Source organism: Pristiophorus japonicus, chromosome 12 (assembly GCF_044704955.1).
Source record: "Pristiophorus japonicus isolate sPriJap1 chromosome 12, sPriJap1.hap1, whole genome shotgun sequence".
Classification (NCBI taxonomy): Eukaryota; Metazoa; Chordata; class Chondrichthyes; family Pristiophoridae; genus Pristiophorus; species Pristiophorus japonicus.
The window spans coordinates 118,227,451-118,246,746 of NC_091988.1; the positions used below are offsets into that span (position 1 = coordinate 118,227,451).

At 47.0% G+C, this 19,296-nt stretch overlaps 1 protein-coding gene across 1 annotated transcript in view; it reads right to left on the reverse strand.

Annotated features, from left to right (window-relative positions):
* tfap2c (transcription factor AP-2 gamma (activating enhancer binding protein 2 gamma)) overlaps positions 1-17,941 on the reverse strand; it is a 64,315-nt gene extending 46,374 nt beyond the window's left edge. The window contains exons 1-3 of the mRNA XM_070894975.1: positions 17,786-17,941; positions 15,192-15,629; positions 13,500-13,551 (exon numbers count right to left, since the gene is read on the reverse strand). Coding sequence (XP_070751076.1) covers positions 13,500-13,551; positions 15,192-15,629; positions 17,786-17,833 — 538 coding nt within the window. The 5' untranslated portion in view covers positions 17,834-17,941. The remainder of the gene's footprint in view (positions 1-13,499; positions 13,552-15,191; positions 15,630-17,785) is intronic.
* Positions 17,942-19,296: the final 1,355 nt, after the last annotated feature.

Here is a 19,296-nt window from a genome sequence, read left to right on the forward strand (position 1 = left end):
GGTAACGGCCGGCCCCCCAATCCGCGCCTCCTGCAGCTGTCGGTGTTTTCGCCCGGCGCTGCTGCAGGGGGCGGAAGTGAATTTCGGGTCCGGGGCAATGCACACGGTGCTGACATCACGACTTCCGAGCGCAGCATTGTAGTGCCGCCATTAAACTCCCACCAAATATGGTGGGAGTCGATATCTGGTGCCTAGCCCAATCGCAAAGCCCCCGGGAGCGCTAGCAGGAGGCACAAGGGCACCCAATTTCTCCCCCATGGAGTTCAAAAGTAAGGAAGTTATGTTAAATGGTAAACGTTTATAAGTCACTGGTTCGGCCTCAGCTGGTGTACTGTGTCCACTTCTGGGCTTCGCACTTTAGGAAGGATGTTAAGGCCTTGGAGAGGCTGTAGATGATTTACTCGAATGGTACCTGGCATGCGAGACTTCAGTTACCTGGAGAGATTAGAGAAGCTGGGACTGTTCTCCTCAGAGCAGAGAAGGTTCCGGGGAGATTCAGTAGAAGTGTTCAAACTCACGAGGGCTTCAGTAAAGTAAATAGGGTAAACCTGTTTCCAGTTGCAGAAGGTCAGTAACAAGACGACACGGATGTGGCAAAAGAACCCGAGGGGAGTTGAGGAGAATCTTTCTCACGCAGCGAGTTGTTATGATCTGGAACGCATGGCCTGAAGGGTGGCGGAGGCCGATTCAATAGTAGCTTTCAAAAGGGAATTGGGATAAATACTTGATGAACAAAAAATAGCAGGGCTGTGGGGAAAGAGCATATTTGGAGTGAGCAGAAACTGGGAGCTGTTTTCCCGAGTCACAAACTGCTGCTTTCTAACCACTGCCAACCAATGGCCTCCAATCTTTTTCAAAAGCAACATGCTCTTAAAAAGATGTAATTTTAAATTAACTACGTCTGCACCCAGTTGTGCTGGTTAGATCACGAGCACTGTGCTCCTCAGTTAAACCCTTCATTATGATGCCAGGTTTAAGGCCCATGTTTATGCCAACAATGGCGTGAACCAGAGGAAGTGATGTAAGTTAACTGCTCGAAGCCAGTCAGTCGGTACAATTGGACTCAGCTCCCAAGGCCGAGGGTGAAGGGGGTGGGGGGAAATCAGCCAGGGTTCCCGCATCTGCTCATCATCCGGTTGTTGTGTAGTGCCAACCATGGTTGAACAGCTAGCTGACGCTCACCATCAAGGTGCACACGTGAGAACACCACCGCAGGTCGGGGTTATAAATAGAGCTGGAGCGCCGGGCCCTGGAATATCGTGGGCCGCCCCGATCTGTGTGAGAACACCACCACAGGTCGGGGTTATAAATAGAGCCGGGCCCTGGAACATCGTGGGCGAAGGTGCGGCAAATGAGGTCTACGGGACCCAGAAGAGCCGAGGGCCCAGGGGCAGCACGGCCCAGCCCACACTGCGATAAGTGTGCGCACTAGGTCCATGCAGCAGAGCAGGTCTCCAGTTGTCCTGGTTAACCCTTGCCACTGGATAAAGGCCGAGCTCTGTCAAGTCCGTGTGGTGGCTGGTGTGCAACGGCCACCCCACGTTAAAAAAAATCCACGCACAGGCATCTTCCACCCTTCAATTGGAGTTCAGGACTGGGACATCGGGCCCTTCATTGAAACATCTGTGAACTCTTGTGGAAGCAAATCATCCTTGTTCGAGGGACCGCCTATGGTGTACACGTGAGCAATCGTCACTTACACAAGGTCTTGGGGAAAATGTTGAGACTTATGAACGAACAGTATGAGACAGGTCACAGGGAGTTGGAGTTATTGTGTAAGAATGAGACATTAAAACAAAGGTTTGTGAATTGACAAAGCAGCCTTCAGGAGAAGGGGCTGGCAAAATGGGAGAGGGGAGCTTCAGGGCATATCCACAGCTCACCCCTTACATCACTTCCTCTGGTGTTCGACATTGTTGGCATACAATTATACTAGATTTTGACCGAATCACACTATCGAGTCCAGTCCTCTAATCCAGGATCAGGGCATGGGATTAATACAAGTGATTTGCAGGATCAGCATAGGGGACTGAGTGAAGGTGTCTCGATTATCCTGGATCAGTGAAGGAGGCTCAGTGGCGGTTCCCGAGATAGACACAATGGTCTCAGTCGGGTACCTCAGCACTGAACTCCGACCAGTACTCACTGTGTTTGCACAAACAAACCAGTGAGCGGCTGTGAAATAGGGCAGGACAACTCTGGAGAGTGAGTGGAACGAGAGTGACTATGGACAATGAGAATCGAGGACTGAACAACTGTGTCTTAGCTCAAGAGCAGCGTGCGGCGGCCCGGCCTGGAAAGCGGCGTGGTCCCAGCCTGCAAGACCATCAGCAGGCTGGGGCCATTAGAGGGAGCAGCATGCTGGGGCATACCACTGCAGGGAGCAGCGCGTGCTGCTGCAGGAGGGTGATGGCTGACTGCAGTGCGGGCAGGTACAGCAGGAGCGGCGAGGTCGGGGCGAAGGGGCGACGAGAGACTGTAGAGGGATGTGATCGGGACCCAGGAGAGGCCAGGGCCCAGGGGCAGTACGGGCCCAGCCCACACTGCGATATGTGTGCGCACTAGGTCCATGCAGCAAGAGCTGGTCTCCAGTCGTCTTGGTTAACCCTTGCTACTGGACCAAGACCTAGCTCGGTCAAGCCCGTGTGCAACGGTCACCACAAGTTAAAAAAATCCACGCACAGGCATCTTCCACCCTTCAGGATGTAGTTCGGAATCTGGAATATTAGGTCCTTCATTGAAACACCCGTGAACTCATCCCTTTTCAGCGTGGAAGCAAGTCAACCTCATTTCGATATATTATAAATGGGGCATCAATGTACAGCAACCAAAATCTTTTTATTTTACTCATTATATCAAGGACATTTTCTGCAAGAGATCTCAATCAGCTGTTGTTGCATAGTCCTGCTAATGTCATACACAGACATAATATTTCTTGTCCTGGCAAACAATTTGGCCACAATCAACACCGCCAAAAAAAAATGACCTGGTCATTTACCGCTGCTCGTGGGACCATGCTGTGCACAAATTGATTACCGCATTTGTCGACTGGCTGCAATTCAAAAGTAACTTTGGTTGCAAAGCGCTTTGGGGCAGTCGGAGGATGTGCACAATATAAATACATCATCTCCTAGACGTGGGATTGGACTTCACCCAAACCCATCAATCATCAGTCTGTATAAAGCAGCCATACAATACTTTCATTTCAACACCCTTTATCACCTCTTACAAAGCTGCTGTTCGAAATGTCTACATTTACACACAGCAATACATACCACAAGCCATTTGGCCCAACCAATCCCTGTCGGCAAAGAAGCGAAAGAGCAAGCAAAAGACTTGTGTTTATCGCGCCTTTCACAGCCTCATGGCATTCCAAAGCGCTTCACAGCCAATGAAATACTTTTAAAGTGTAGTCGCTGTTGTAATTTAGGAAAATACAGCAGCCAATTTGTAAGCAGCAAGCTCCCACAAACTGCAATGTGATAAATAATCAGTGTTTTAGTGATTGCCATAGTCCACATGCCAGACACAAGAATCCAAAAGCAAGCACTCTACTCGGAACTCCTTCACGGCAAACAAGCCAAAGGTGGGCAGAGGAAACGTTACAAGGACACCCTCAAAGCCTCCCTGATAAAATGCAACATCGCCACTGATACCTGGGAGTCCCTGGCCAAAGACCGCCCTAAGTGGAGGAAGTGCATCCGGGAGGGCGCTGAGCATCTCGAGTCTCATCGCCGAGAGCATGCAGAGATCAAGTGCAGACACCGGAAAGAACGGCAAACCAGTCCCACCCACCCTTTCCCTCAACGACTGTGACAGGGACTGTGGTTCTCGTATTGGACTGTCCAGCCACCTCAGGACTCATTTTAAGAGTGGAAGCAAGTCTTCCTCGATTCCGAGGGGCTGCCTATGATGATGATGATGAGACACAGAGGTTCGATGGAGCAATGCTTGTATCTGTTTGAAAGCTTTAATCACTCTACCATTTCCAGCAGCAGATTAACATTGGGTGACAAGAGGGTGTGAAGCTAGCCCACTAAACTTCTCGCAACTAAAAGCACAGCATTACATGACAATAGCCAGAGATTAGAGCAGATCAAACCAATTGTGCAAATGCAGTGGAGATGGAATTCCAACAGACAAGGATTTTTTTCTTGCACAAGCTTTCTCAGTGACATTTACTGGCTCACTGTTTGTGCGTTAACTTCACTTATATCTTTTCCTAGAAAAGTATCTAATACCAAGTAGTGTACTAGCATGAAACCCCAGCGCACACACAAATGACTGCAACAATGTGCATGTTAACTTAGTAAAAACATCCCAAGGCGCTTCACGGGAGCATAATCAGACAAATGTTGTTGGCTCATAGCTGTGTTTCAATGTTTTAATCTGCCAATGAGTCACCCTGGCAGTTCCACCAGCAAAGAGTTTTAGGAACATAGTAACAGGAGTAGACCATTCAGTCCCTCGAGTCTCTTCCACGATTCAGTGAGAGCATGGCTGATCTGTATCTTAACTCCATCTACCCGCCTTGCTTCTGTAACCATTAATTTATTTATATAACAAAAATCCATAAATCCAAGTTTTGACATTTTCAATTGACACCCCGCAATCCTCCCCCCACCCCCACACTCCTTACCCCCGCACTCCCCCCCCCCAGCCATACTCTCCCAACACCCCCCCCGCCAGCCAGCCATACTCCTCCCCTCCCACCCCCAGCCAGCCATACTCCCCCCCCCCCCACCCCAGCCATACTCCCCCACTCCACTCCACTCTCCACCCCCCCCCCTCCACCCCCAACAACTTGTTGAGAGTTTCAGATTTCCACTTGGCTCTATATCACCCAGCCCATCACCACCCAGATTCATCCCATAACTCAGTAGACTTTAGGGTTGCCAACCCTTCGGGAATGTATCTCCTGGACACTGCTGTGAGCAACCCCGGGAGAGAAATCAGACGGGTATTCAAAAAAGTGTTTTTTCATTTTGTTTGAAAACATTTGTTTCTTAGTTGGAGATGGGAAACAAGACTGTGTGACCGCGTGGGGCAATTAGAGGTAGATATTTCATTTCATTACCCAATACTTAATCCAGATCAACTAATAAGTCAAGGAACTAAACTGTAAACTAGGTTAATAAATACAAATGTAATTACATTTAATTAAATAGAACAAGGTCATATAGGATGGCAGTACAGGTGGTGTGCCACAACTGCAGCATGTGGGAGTTTGTGGGGAACATTGTGATCCAGGACAACCACGTTTGCAGTAAGTGCCTGCATTTTGAGCAACTTCAGCTCAGAGTTGTTGTGTTGGAATCTGAGTTGCAGACATTGTGTGGCAACAGGGCGAGGGAGAGTTACCTGGACACTTTGATCCAGGAGGCAGTGGTTAGGGAGTGGTGCAGGTCTGGTTAGTGGTCAGGAACAGGAGGGTGTGTCTGCAACTCAGGCGGGTAAGGGGACCCCGGGTGTAATGCTGGAGGAGCCTCAGCCGTTGCCCTTATCCAACAGGTATGTGGTTTTTGCTGCTTGTGTGCTTGAGGGAAAAGCCTGCAGGATGGATGAGCAGGCTGACCATGGCACCGTGGTCCCAGAGGCCATGGAACATAGTTGTGGTCGAGGACGATACAGTCAAGAGGATAGATACTGTTCTCTGCAGCCGCGACCGGGAGTTTTTATGGTTGTGTTGCCTGCCTGGTGCCAGGGTTAAAGACATCTCCTCATAGCTGGAAAAGAACTTGGGAGTGGGAGGGGGAGGATCCAGTTGTTGTGGTCCACATAGGAGCCATTAACATATGTAGAACTAGGAATGAGGTTCTGCTGAAAGAATTTGAGGAGTTGGGGTCCAAATTAAAAAGCAGAACCTCAAAGGTAATAATCTCTGGATTGTTACCTGAGCCACACATCAATTCGCATAGGGATAACAGATTAGAAAGTTAAATGTGTGGCTCAGAGAGTGGTGTGGGAGGAAGAGGTTTTGCTTCATCGGGCACTGACACCAGATCTGGGGAAAGAGGGAGCTGTTCCATTGGACGGGCTCCACTTGAACCGGCTGGAACCAGTGTCCTGGCAAATTGAATAACTAGGGCAGTAGACAGGGCTTTAAACTAATGAAGTGGGGAGGGGGGGAGGATTCAGGAAAGAGTACATTTAAAAGCAGCAAGAGAAATGTCAAGGCTCTAGAGCGAGCAGAGTTTTGGGTAAAAATAAGCAGGATGGGTCAGGACGGGACAGAGAGAGTAACAAAGGTAATAGGACATCACAGACTAAAGAGACATCAGGGAAAATAGAATAAAGTCAAAGCTAAAGGCACTAAATCTGAATACGCGAAACATTTGCAACAAAATAGATGAATTAATAGCGGAGATAGAAATAAATAGGTTTGATTTAATAGCCATTATGGCGATGTGGTTGCAACGAGGCCAAAGACGGGAACTAAATATTCCAGGATACTAAACTTTTAGAACTGATCAGCAAAATGGAAAAGGAGGAGGGGTAACCCTGATAATAAAGGATGGGATAAAGACAATAGAGAGAATGGATCTTAGCTCGGAAAATCAAAAAGTAGCAGTTTAGCTGGAGTTAAGAAAACAGCAAGGAGCAGAAAACATTGGTGGGAGTTGTTTATAGGCCCCCAAACAGTAGTTGTGATGTAGGGCAGAGTATAATTCAGGAAATTAGAGGCGCATGTAACAAGGGTAATACATGGGGACTTTAATCTACATATAGACTGGGCAAACCAAATTTGCAGTAATAGTGTGGAGGGCGAATTCATGGAATGTATACAAAATAGTTTTCTTGATCAGTATGTTGAGGAACCAACCAGAGAACAGGTTATTTTAGATCTAGTATTGTGCAATGAGAAAGGGTTAATTAATAACACTGTAGGAAAGGGGCCTTTAGGGAAGAGTGACCATAATATGATAGCATTTTGCATTAAGTTTGAAAGTGATTTAGTTAAATCTGAAACTAGGGTCTCAAATCTAAACAAAGGAAACTATGTCATTATGAGGAGAGAGAGTTGACTACGGTAGATTGGGAAACTACATTAAAAAGGTATGACGGAAGACAAGCAATGGCTAGCATTTAAAGAATGAATACATAATTTTCAATAAACATACATTCCTTTAAGGCACAAAAACCCCACAGGCAAGAGAAGTTAAAGATAGTATTAGATCAAAGAAAGAGGTTTATAATGTTGCCAAAAAGAGCAGTAAATCTGAGGATTGGAAGGATTTTAGAATTCAGCAAAGGAGGACCAAGAAATTGATCAACAATTGGAAAATAGAATGAGAGTAAACTAACGAGAGACATAAAAACAGACTGTGAAAGCTTCTATAGGTATGTAAAAAGGAAAAGATTAGCAAAAGTAAATGTGGGTCCCCCACAGGCTTAGACAGGAGAAATTATAATGGGGAATAAGGAAATGGCAGAGAAATACTTTGTGTCTGTCTTCAAGGAAGACACGACAAACCTCCCGGATATAGTGGAAATAACGAGAATGAGGAACTAAAAGCAATTAGTATTAATTAAAAAAAATAGTACTGGAGAAATTAATGGGACTGAAAGCCGATAAATCCCCTGGACCTGATGGCCTACATCCTAGAGTTTTGAAAGAGGTGGCTATAGAGACAGTGGATATCATCTTCCAAAATTCCATAGATTCTAGAACGGTTCCCGCAGATTGGAAGCTAATGTAACACTGCCATTAAAGAAAGGAAGGAGAGAGAAAACAGGGAATTATAGTGTGTTTATATAGCACCCAAGTATAACAGCCATAGGCGCTTCACAGCAGCATAATCAAACAAAAACTGACACCGAGCCACATAAGGAGATATCAGCACAGATGGCCTAAAGCTTGATTAAAGAGGTAGGTTTTAAGGAGCAATTTAAAGGAGGGAAAGAGAGGCGGAGAGGTTTAGAGAGGGTATTGTAGAGCTTAGGACCCAAGCATCAACCCCTATCTACGTTATAGCACTGCACCCAAATCTACATTGGGTCACTGGTGGGTGTGTGAAACCTTCCCCAGACATAAGTTACTGATGAACTAAGGAACCCTCGAATATATTACTGATGTTTTAATTCTGAACCCAGGAGACTGCCATTCCTGACATTCACATCGATCAATCTATCTGACAAATGCAGAGCTACGGAAAATTACTGTTATTGATCCCAGGACAGGGAGTTCTCCAGGTGTCCCGGCCAACATTCCTCCCTCAACCAGTACCACCAAAAACAGATCAACCTGTCTTTCACCTCATGGCTCCAGTTAAAATGTTGTTCTCTGGATGTGCAGCATTTTGGGAGGTTTTTGAGAGATGTAACAAGACATTATATGATTGCAAGGCTTTCTGTTCTGTCTTTTTAATAGATTTTGCTGATGCTGCTTTTAATCAGCTACAAATGTTAGCAAACTCACAGTTGCAAACATACGCACTCTGTCCATGACAACGCAGTAACTTCTTCCAGCTCTGTCTGGGTCTTCATCTCTTGGAGATTTAGACTTTTGTAGGTGTAATGGGCATGGTATGGTGCTTTGGCCAAGCGACCATTCTTCGTGTGTGTAAGCGTAGACTATTCAACTGTAGTAAGCATCACAGAGAACTACCAGCAGGGGTCAGTGATGAGGGACAGGCAGGTTAGCTGAAATGATTTGGCCTGGGTGTGAAGGAGAAGGAAACAAGTTTGCACAAAACACTTTTAACTGAGTCACTGATCGGAACTCTGAGAAAAAATACATTGAAAGTCTTTGATTTTTTAAAAAATTGCCACGAGCATCAAAGGGTGGAAAGTAAAAGGCCGAACATTCTGCTGCTTGGGACGAGGCTTTACAATCCTAACTTGATAGAAAGCTACATGCGAGAAAGAATGTAAAAAAGGCAAGACAGCAAAAGAAATTGAAAGTATGATTCAAGGCAAGAAAAAAATTGCATTTATATAGTTCCTTTCACAGCCTCAGGATGTCCCAAAGTGCCTCACAGCCAATGAAGTACTTTTTTTGGTGTAATCACTGTTGTAATGTAGGAAACGCGGCAGCCAATTTGCGCACAGCAAGCTCCCACAAACAACAATGAGATAAATGATCAGATGATTTGTTTTTAGTGATGTTTAAGGGATAAATATTGACTAGGACACCGGGGAGAACTCCACTGTTCTTCTGCAAGCAGTGCCATGGGATATTTTACATCTGTCTCGGTTTAATGTCTCATCTGAAAGACGGCACCTCCAACAGTACAGCACGCCCTCAGTGTTGCACTGAAGCGTTAGCCTAAATTATATGCTCAAGTCTCTGGACAAGGAGGTGGGTCTATCCCAACATCTTGGCAGCAAGTGAGAGGGGTTACTCAGGGGTCACGAGCTGCTACTTTGGGGACTGGAGTGTAGATGCACCAGAGGCATTGATTAGAGGCAGGTTAAAGCACATTGTCAATTATATCTTACAATGAGTCTCTGGGCAGAGTTCCGAAGTCAGAGAGTTACGGTAACAGCACGCGGGCCATTTAATTCACTTCACAGCCTTTAAACATGAGAATCAGGCCACACCAGTTCAACAATGCCACCATCCCACAACAAGCCAGGCTGCTTCCTATCCCTCCATGTTGATAAGTAAAACTTGGGTTGCCAACTCTGGTTGGACATATTCCTGGAGATTTCATCACATGACCTCCTGCTGTCAATCACACAGCCCCGCCCACAAGCTCCCACCATTGGTCAGCCCACACGTCCATCATTATAGTGTCCCACCTTCCCAGAACAATGGGAAAGCAAATGAGTGCATTACCTCATTGAATGATTTTTCACTGTCAAACACTTTTTTCCCCTCATGTCTTGAAAACTCTGATTGCTTTTGTTCTCCTAATTACCCTAGTATCCATTCCTTGAGCACAAATCAACATAACTAAAACAGATTATCTGGTCGTTATCACATTGCTGTTTGTGGAAGCTTGCTGTGCGCAAATTGGCTGCCACGTTTCCCACATTACAACAGTGACTATACATCAAAAGTACTTCTTGGCTGCAAAGCACTTTGAGATGCCCCGAGGTCAAGAATGGCGCTATAGAAATGCAAGTCTTTTTTTAAACTTTGTTTTTTGTTTCCCCCTCTGTAAATTGCCTTGGGATGTTTCCTACATTTAAATTGCTCTCTAAAATGTTGTTGAACTCAATTTACACCTCGCTGGTCTTTAAGAGCTTCCACCAACATTGGGCCACATGCACACGCACGCACGCACACACATTCACATGGTCACTTCATCACAGGGGCTTTCAACCTGCAGACATAATTACTGACAATCATGCCCTTAATGGGCAGGTAACAGATAGTCCATTTTTGAGCCTGGATTTCTTATCCACTGGTTTGTCCTGTTCTGAATGAAATTCACGAGTCTGGTGATATGGAAAGACCTGTTCTTCGTGCTGTTGACACATTGCGATGGATAAATCCTAAATAGAGCCACTTGAGATATGTACAAACTAATTTGAGATCGCAGGTCCCAGGGGGCTCCATGGTGCGCACCTATATGATCCAGAAAGAAAAAGGCTTTGATAGTCCTGCTCTCGACTGCATCGACCTGCAAACCGCTCCACACACCAACACTAGCTTTGTGATGATAATCTGGAGCCCAGGCCTGATCGGAGATCAGAGTGATGACCTGGAGAGTGTAGACTCACCCTGCATCCCTGGGATACCTGACAAGGCTATAAATATAATGTGGTCTCCAACCAGGTATAAAAACTGCCTGGGGCTCCCTAGCCTGCAATTAATCAAAATGTTTAGACAGTGTGGGCCACTGCCGTCTACACTGGCTGAATTCAACTGCTGGAACAGAAATTCAATCAGTGCATGCAAAAGGACATCTGAGTGAAACCCAAATTATAGCGGCCAGTCTCAGATTGCAGCATTGGGTGTCATACAGTCAACCCCACAATAAACACAAGAATTCAAGAAAGTGGCCAGAAGCATGATATAAATCTTTGCAGATCAGCTATTGGTGATCGCCATCCATTGCTCCCACACTTGCCACGATTGTGGTGCAGGTAGTATTAACGTGAGGGGGGTATGTTAGGTATTTCCATCAAGGTGCACGTAAGAGACTAAAGTCAGATTGTTATCACTGTGGATGCAGGGATTGCAGCAGTTCATGAAGGCAACCCACCACCACGTTCTCAACGGGCAACTAGATTTCAGCAATAAATGCCAGTCTTGCCAGCATCACCCACATTCAGAGAATGAATTTTTTAAAAGGTGGCAAAAGAGAAGATTTTTAAAAGTAAATTACATTCTACACAACTGGAGAAAATGGGTCAGCAAATATAGTTGCTTAAAACTTGAAATAGCAGTGAGACCAGTTTTGCTTTACATAACTCTTTGGACACCTAATCTTTCCTCGTTTACTTACCAATCTCATTACACAGGATAAATAGGAAAACGTAAACAAATAACTCAAATAGGATATACCACACTGAAACAGTCCCTTCGGCCCAACCAGTCCATGACTGTGTTTATACTCCACTTCCACCCACTATCAGCATAACCCTCTATTCCCTTCTCCCTCATTTGTTTATCCAGCCTCCACTTAAATGCATCGATGCTATTTGCCTCAATCACTCCCTGTGGCAGCGAGTTCCACATTCTCATCACTCTCTGGGTAAAGAAGTTTCTTCTCAATTCCGTTTGATTTCTTGGTGACTATCTTATATTGATGGCCTCTAGTTTTGCTCTTCCGCACAAGTTGAAACATTCTCTCTGTATCCATTCTATCAAAACCTTTCATAATTTTAAAGAGCTCCATTAGATTGCCTTCTCATCCTTTCCTGATAGGTATATCCTGGCATTTCTGGTATCATCCTTGTAAATCTTCTTTGCGCCCTCTCCAGTGCCTCTATATCCTTTTTATAATATGGTGAGCAGAACTGTACGCAGTGCTCCAAGTGTAGTCTCACCAAGGTTCCATACAGGTTTAGCATAACTTCACTACTTTTCAATTCTATCGCTCTAGAAATAAACCCCAGTGCTTGGATTGCATTTTTTATGGCCTTGTTAACCTGTGTCCTACTTTCAGCTGCTCACCGCCCAACTCTGCTCCCTCCCCAACCATCAACTTTTTTCACGCATGTCCACACTCTGTCAGGAAGGTGACGACGGACAGCCACTCCCACAGCCAAAAGCTGCCTGTTGTTTCTCTTACATAAACGTGTTAGCTCATTTTTTCTGCCTGAGCTTCAACGCTCACGTGTGGGCGGGCTATTCTACCAGGGAAGGCATCGCGCCAAAAATCCACCTCCGAACGGGAGTCGCTGAGTGGCAACTGACAGCAGGAGCCCTTCCATAATGCGTGACTCTGAGACCACAGGTCCGGCTGCGATTAACTCGAACAGCCGCGCCTTTACTGCAAATGTTAACACTTATACGCGATGCACTAGCGGCAGAATATCTGCTCTATAACCTCACGATGTAAGGGCATCACAGGCCGAGAGAAGGGTCAGCAGGGGATCAGTGTAAATCAACGCTCGATACCCACAGCACAACAGCGGAGAAAGCCCGATAGAAATACAAGTCTTTTTTTCAAAGTCCAGATTCCAACAGGACCCCGCCCCTGGTTTTAACAAGCGGAGTGATCGCAAGAGAGATGATTACGGCCATTCCGCCCATCTTCAGCCCTCCGCCTGAGTTGTGCCGACATTACTTCCAAACAGCAACATCCCATCAATAACAATCCTTTACAGCAATAAGACGCAATGGTTTGAAGGGTGGGGAACCATGCTCGGACAATGAGCCTGGCAGTTAAGTGTTTACCGATTGCAGCCAGTTGGCATCCATCGCTCTCTCCCCTTCCTTCAGCAACCAGGCATCTATCTACCTCCACCGTCTGGGCGTTTAATGTTGAACCGTTTCCGCAGTTGGCCACAAGTAGGGTTCAACAGAGATTGGGCAAGGAGCACTCCGCGGGCCATCCAAGGGCTTTGGGAGGGTCTCTACAAACTCTGGCAAAAAAGGAGCAGGCCTTCCTAAACAGGGACTGCCCTCACCCGGACAGGCTGGCATGGGTTGGAGTCAGAGTGAACACACACACACACACATCGCTCCACTCCCCACAGCCAGGGGGCCTGAACACGTTGAGCCGAATCTGGCAGCCACCGTCCAGCAACACAGGCTGAGATGGTGTCAGTCCTATCATCAATTTCCATCGCTGTCCGTTTTATGGGAAGGGGGTGCAATCTTAATTAAATATGAAGTGTGCCCCCCGCAAGAACAGCGGGGTCCCGAAACCCCCAGTCCAGAGGCACAAGCGTTTGTGAAATCCCGCGGGGATTAGTCCTAAACCGAACATTCTCACTCAGTAACACCGCTCGGGTGATGTAGAAACCTTCAGCAAATGACACGATCAAAACCCTGCGTTTTCCAGACTGGGTCAGTCAGTCCCCTGTGCGATCAGGGCACTATTTGGAATGAATTGGCAGAGGATGGCAGAGGGTCGGGGCGAGAAGCCCCTGCTTACCTTTCCTTATGACTCCGTGGTCCTGTATGATCAGATTCGGGTCCTCCGCGTGCTGTAACCAAACAGAAATCAGAGTTTGAGGGATGACTCCACGCTCTGAAACACAGTGTCCCAACTCCGAGTGGCCGCCTTTCAGTTAAAACTACAGACAATTACCTTCCCCCCCTTACATCGAGTACACTGCCTGTTATAACCGCATTGAAGGAAAGCTGTAACAGAATTATAAGCACAGAACGAGGCCATTCAGCCCATCGTGCGTGGCTGGATAGTTGAACATAAACCGATTGGAAACACTGCAGAAAAAAACTTTAAAATCCGTCCAAATGAAACTGTTCACGATCATTTGAAACATGATGCAACCATGAAATATATTAAAATTAATATTGGAATGAAATATTTTATGAAAACGAGTGTGGCAGTGAAATACTTTGTCGGGTTTTCTCGTAACTTATAGACAGGAATAAAACAGGCAGTTTGGAGAAACTAATGTTTAGAATTAATATTTCAAAAATAAATGGAATGGTCAATGCATGAATTATTCTCGGCGGGAGTTCCCCGGGGGTGATGTCGGCGTTTTATGATTCTCCCTCGCGGTGAATGGGATTTATTTCGAGGTGTGTTCTGACACGTGTGCCACGTTAAAGATGTTTCCGAGATTGTGAGGGGGGTCCTTCCGCCCCTGCCCCCTCCCTCCCCGGGCCCCCTCCCATTAAAGAACAAAGCCTTTGTTCAGAGCTCCCTCCTGTAACAGCAGCCACGGGCCCGGCCGGCTCTCGACTCTCTGCTTCCTCCTCCCCACGCCGCTCATGTTCAAATTCTCCGCGACAGCCCGGCTAGAATTACCGAGCAGCCAGAACTCATTCTTAATTCAACAATTAGAATCTTCAAACCAGCTGCATTTCAAATATTATTTCATGGGAGAGCTTCGCATTCGTTTAAAACGCAAAGATTTATTTAATCTATTCTTATTTTGAAGTATTTTAAGCCACTGATTGCAACCATGAAAACATGTAACTGTTACAGTGCGCTGGGAAATAAGAGGGAAATATCCGTCCTATACAATTGATTAATAAACACTGACATTTGATTAAGTTTCCAGTATCCGATTTGCCGGAATTGTCCAGTTAAAAGGTACTTTGCTTGCAGTAACACTTGTTACTGGTGTGTCCAGTTCAATGCTTGCGGTGAAGGTCTATCTCTGGGCGCCTTCTCCCTGAGACATCACAGGGTTTGGAGTCAAGGACAGGATGTCAGTCCGTCCTGTAATGTAACGCTAATGCGGGCAGCTTGCATTAACGGATGGGTTGACTTGACACGATGAAATCTGCCCCTGTGATATCGGTGAGTGTTCACAGATGAATCTACAATTGTCATATTGCAATCGCCAAGTCAGCCAACTCCATTTTTTTAAATATACATAAAATAGTTTATAAATTAACATTGAATCACGGACTGAGAGTTCTGCTCTGGGAGGTCTCGGCCCTTGGCAATCTATAGGATATCTACAGCCCCAGATATCTCTGCATCTTCTTAATGCGCTTTGCCGCCGAGTCTTGTATTGGTTCCGATATTACAAAATTAAAGGCTGATTTGAAGTGATTTATTTGGAGAATAATTAGACATGCATTATTGAGTTGCTCTTTTCGGATCCTGAAAACGCCATTAGCAAAACGTGCGGAGGGTTAAGCGTACCTGCACCTCGTCCATGGTGTCCACCACATCATGCATGTTGATGTTCTCGGCCAAGGCCGTGTCCATGTGGTGGGTGCCGGGGATGAGGATGTCCGGCCGCCGGATCTCCCTCCTGGGTTCGAGTGCCGAGAGCTGGGCGAGGCTGATCCGCTGGTGGTGAGCGAGTCCGGCCTCTTGGGTCTGGCGGCCTGGCCACACCGTGTGCTGCTGCTGCTGCTGCTGGTGCAGCACGTTGAGCGAGTACGGGTCGCTCAAGTGGGAATAGTGGTCCGAGGACTGGGTGTAGGCGAGGGGCTGGTACGGAGGGGGGAAATAGGGCGGCTGGAAGTCGGAACTTGGGGTGTGAGACAGAGGTGGAGCAGCGGAGTACAAGTGCTGGCTAACTGCCCCGAGGTGCGGCAGTCTCGGCGTCCCGTTGCTGGTCCCATCGTGTCGATCCTGGGGAGACAGCAAAAGGCTTTCATTCAGATTACTGACGGTCTGAATTCTGAACATGTAAAAGCAGACAGTAATCCTGGTGACTGGAGTGCTTGGGCATCTTTAAGACGCTGAATCATTGACAGATATATCCTTTTAAAACTGCTCCTAAGTCAGTGTGTGTATTTTAATCGCAGCTTTCCTCGTGAAATACTTATTGTTTTTTTAAGTTAATACCGTCATCCCTGGCCGATCTGGTACTGACGAAGTGTAATGCTGGGGCGTCTGCGGAAGGGAATTCAGGTCTGAATACTGGAAGGTGGGAATCACGGCTCAGCGGAGCAGCTTTGAAATGAGCTTGTATTTCCTAATACTGAACACACAAAATAATTAACTATTTCTCCCCAAAAATCCCGCCAGACACCACAATCTAAAAGAAATGCACTTCCAATCCGCACTCCTCTCAGATGATCGATTGGATTCTAATAACTCCCGTGATTTTAATCATGTATTGAAATGAATAATACAGCCCCAGCGCCATTGTCTGCCAGCCGACTAAAATCGCGTGTTTTTGTTAAGAAATTCACAAGAGTGGACAATCTTACTTGTCCGAAATTATTTCGGATCGGATTTTTTATACTGTTTGTTTTTACAAGCACAACATCTGATCAGTTTTAGCCGCAGTCACGGTCTGGATCTCCAATTAAAAGGAATTATTGACCGGAGGCATTTAATAATTTTCTATACGTATCAATACTAAACTTATGCCAAAATAAAATTGCCCAGGTATTTCCCGAGAGCAATTTACAGCCCAAATACCGCATCCAACAGGCTTTTATTTGCATTAAGATCAAAAAGTTAAAAGTTATAATTTTTCCCAGAGTTTGGCAACGAAAGCGTCGCAGCCGATAAAGGAACTTGTACCGATTCTTAATCTCATCTAGATCAGATTTAACCATTGACAGAACACTTTCTATTACAAGAACACACACGGACAAAATGGAGCTAAAAGTGCATGACTCAAACTAGATAGAAAACTCGTTTCCTCTGCCCCGCAAGTCCCCGAATGAACGTGCGATTGGAGAGTTAGCAAGACGGGGAACACAAAACATTGCAAAGCTGAGAGTGAATTGTTCAGAAAGCTTGTGGAATGCTGTTGATGGAGTCGGGCACGATGAAGCACGCAATGTTCCCAGTCATTAATGCTACACCGACAGTTAATGAGCGGAAGAAAGCCAATCGAGCGTGAAGCCAGCCGCTGTCTGCTCTGTGCTCTGTATGAGAGGCATTGACCGGCAGAGACTAGGCAGCGCTCGGTTAGCGACCGTGGGCAGTGAAGGGTCGCTGGTCTCCAAAGAGAAGCAAAATGTGGGGTGGGGTGGCCCTGTTGTCGCATGGAGGAGAAGGGTGAGCTCGGCTCAGGGTGCGGGGGCGGGGGGAGTGCAATACTCCGGCAGGAGGCGGTCGGGGCCCCCTGAGTTTCATTGAAGGTATCTATGGGTTCCTGGTAGGAGGTGGTTATCGGTCGCTGAACACTTCCCCTTCCTGCCCTGCTCCTCTCCTTTCCCGGTGTCACTACAGCGCTCTCTTGCTGCGAGCTTCCCTGAATTGCTCTCCCTCAAACCAGTTCAACTGGATAGTCAAGTCACAGCGCCTCGCTGCTCGGGTCTGCTTTAAATATGTTCCTGACCGGCCAGAGCCCCGTCAAGCCGTGCCTGGAGCTTTACTTTTTAAAAAGAACAACTGCACCTGTCTGAACACCATCTACTTTATAAGAAAAATAAAGTTCTTGGAACAACGTTCCAGTGAGTTGTTGAAATTGCGCAATCTGTTCGTATAGAAGGTCTGGCGACAGAATATTGGGTCCCGGGCGTGCCCATGAAATGTATGCCCCTCCGAGATTAGGTTCATGGGCACTGGGTAACACAGGAGGGTGAACGGGATATGAACGATAAGGGAGATGATTATCAAGCTGCCAAAAGTGGCACTGGAGTTTTCATCAGATACAACTTCTCTATTTAACACAATGTCTAACATCGTTCACTGAGGAATGGGGAGTTACTGGGAAGCAACTTCAGTCAACCCTACTTGTTAGTTAAAAGGGAAGGTTAAACCACGATTTACTCCCCATGCAGCAAGTCTCCAGTTTTGAATATCCCTCTCTCGCTCGTTCTCACCTCGCAATCTTCTTCGTACTTGACATTGTCAGCTAGTTTCCACAACATGTTCTGTCCCCGCGGTGAAGTAAACTCAAGAGCAGCCCAGCCTCGCAACCCAAAGAGGCAAAGCGTTCAGTGGTATAATCCTCCTGCTGTCTCTGTGCCGATGCCTGATCTCCCGGTAATGGCCAATGGACCTTGGCTGAGCCTCCAGTGAGTATGTAGTTCTGCGGGCGGAAACTGGCAGCATTCTCCGCCCCGGGGGCGGGGCTTGAGTGCCCGACGTCACGTGAACGTCCAGTGATGCAAGCAAGCCACTGACAAATCACAACCCTCCGGACGAGGCGAGAGCGTATCAGGTTTCAGGGACACGCGATTGGCCGGTCCCAGTCCTGACTCTGCTGGGTGGATCAGTCTCTGCATATCGTTCACAGAAAGGTATCACCCGCCAGCTCCCTCGCTTCATCGTTCAGCATTGACCAGCGCTTTTAACTCAGGATATGGGCTTTGCAGCCATCCCCTTCCAAACTCTCTGAGAAATTATGTTATCCTCCCCCTGGCACCCGCTCCAGCCCCCTGCGCCTCCTCACATAGACACATCATTTCTACATTACTTATATCATTGCAATATCTCCTTATTTACACAATAGCACCCCTTTCACAGAACCATGGCGGGCTACCCGTTCACGAGAATCTAGTGGCGTCGAAAGATGATCCAAGTTGCAATATAATGGTGATGGTGGGGGTCTCCGGGTGACTTGCGGTGAGATTTATCGGGAGATAGGGACTGCTCCGGGCTGGGTGATGAGGAGAGCGTGGTCCAGCTCCCTGCCAATCTTGGCATCCTCCCCAGGCATAGACCTCCCTTCCCTCCACACCATGTACAGCCCTCCGCCCCCCCCCCCCCCCCCCCGATTCCCTGCAAAGGGCTGAAACCTTCATTCTGTTTTTCTCGCAACTCACGTAAAAAAATTGTAATAGACCGTAATGTTTACTCGGGAAATCTCTGAGCTAGCAGCGATCTCTGATACGATTCGGTATCCAGTCGGCGTGGCGTTAAGTTATGGGATTTGGTGCAGTTACACTGCAGCCCCTTCATTTCTAGTGGGAATCAGCTCTGAGTGAAGTAACCGGGAAATCAGCACAAGTTGCACGATCACTTCACAGAAGGTCACTTTAAAAGACACGAGGAGAGGCGGTGAGACATCAGCGCCTCCGGATGCTCAGGGGTTTCTTTTTTAAGGGGAGGGGGAGGGAGGTAGAAGGAGGACAACTCACCCCGTCACCGAGGATGTGAATTGGGATTGGGAGAGGAGTGGGATTACACAGTCCAGTTCCCAGTTACAGATCCTTTGCGGATGGAGCTGACTGCAGCAAGCGCGTCCCGTGGAGAGCGAGCGATCCCCTTCACACACAGACCCCAATCCAGCAAATCCCTCTGCTCCCCTTTATCCAGACCGTGTGCAGTCAGATTTTCATTTAAATGGGGATGGGGTCGCACTGCACGCGCGATCTGAGACCCAGCCACC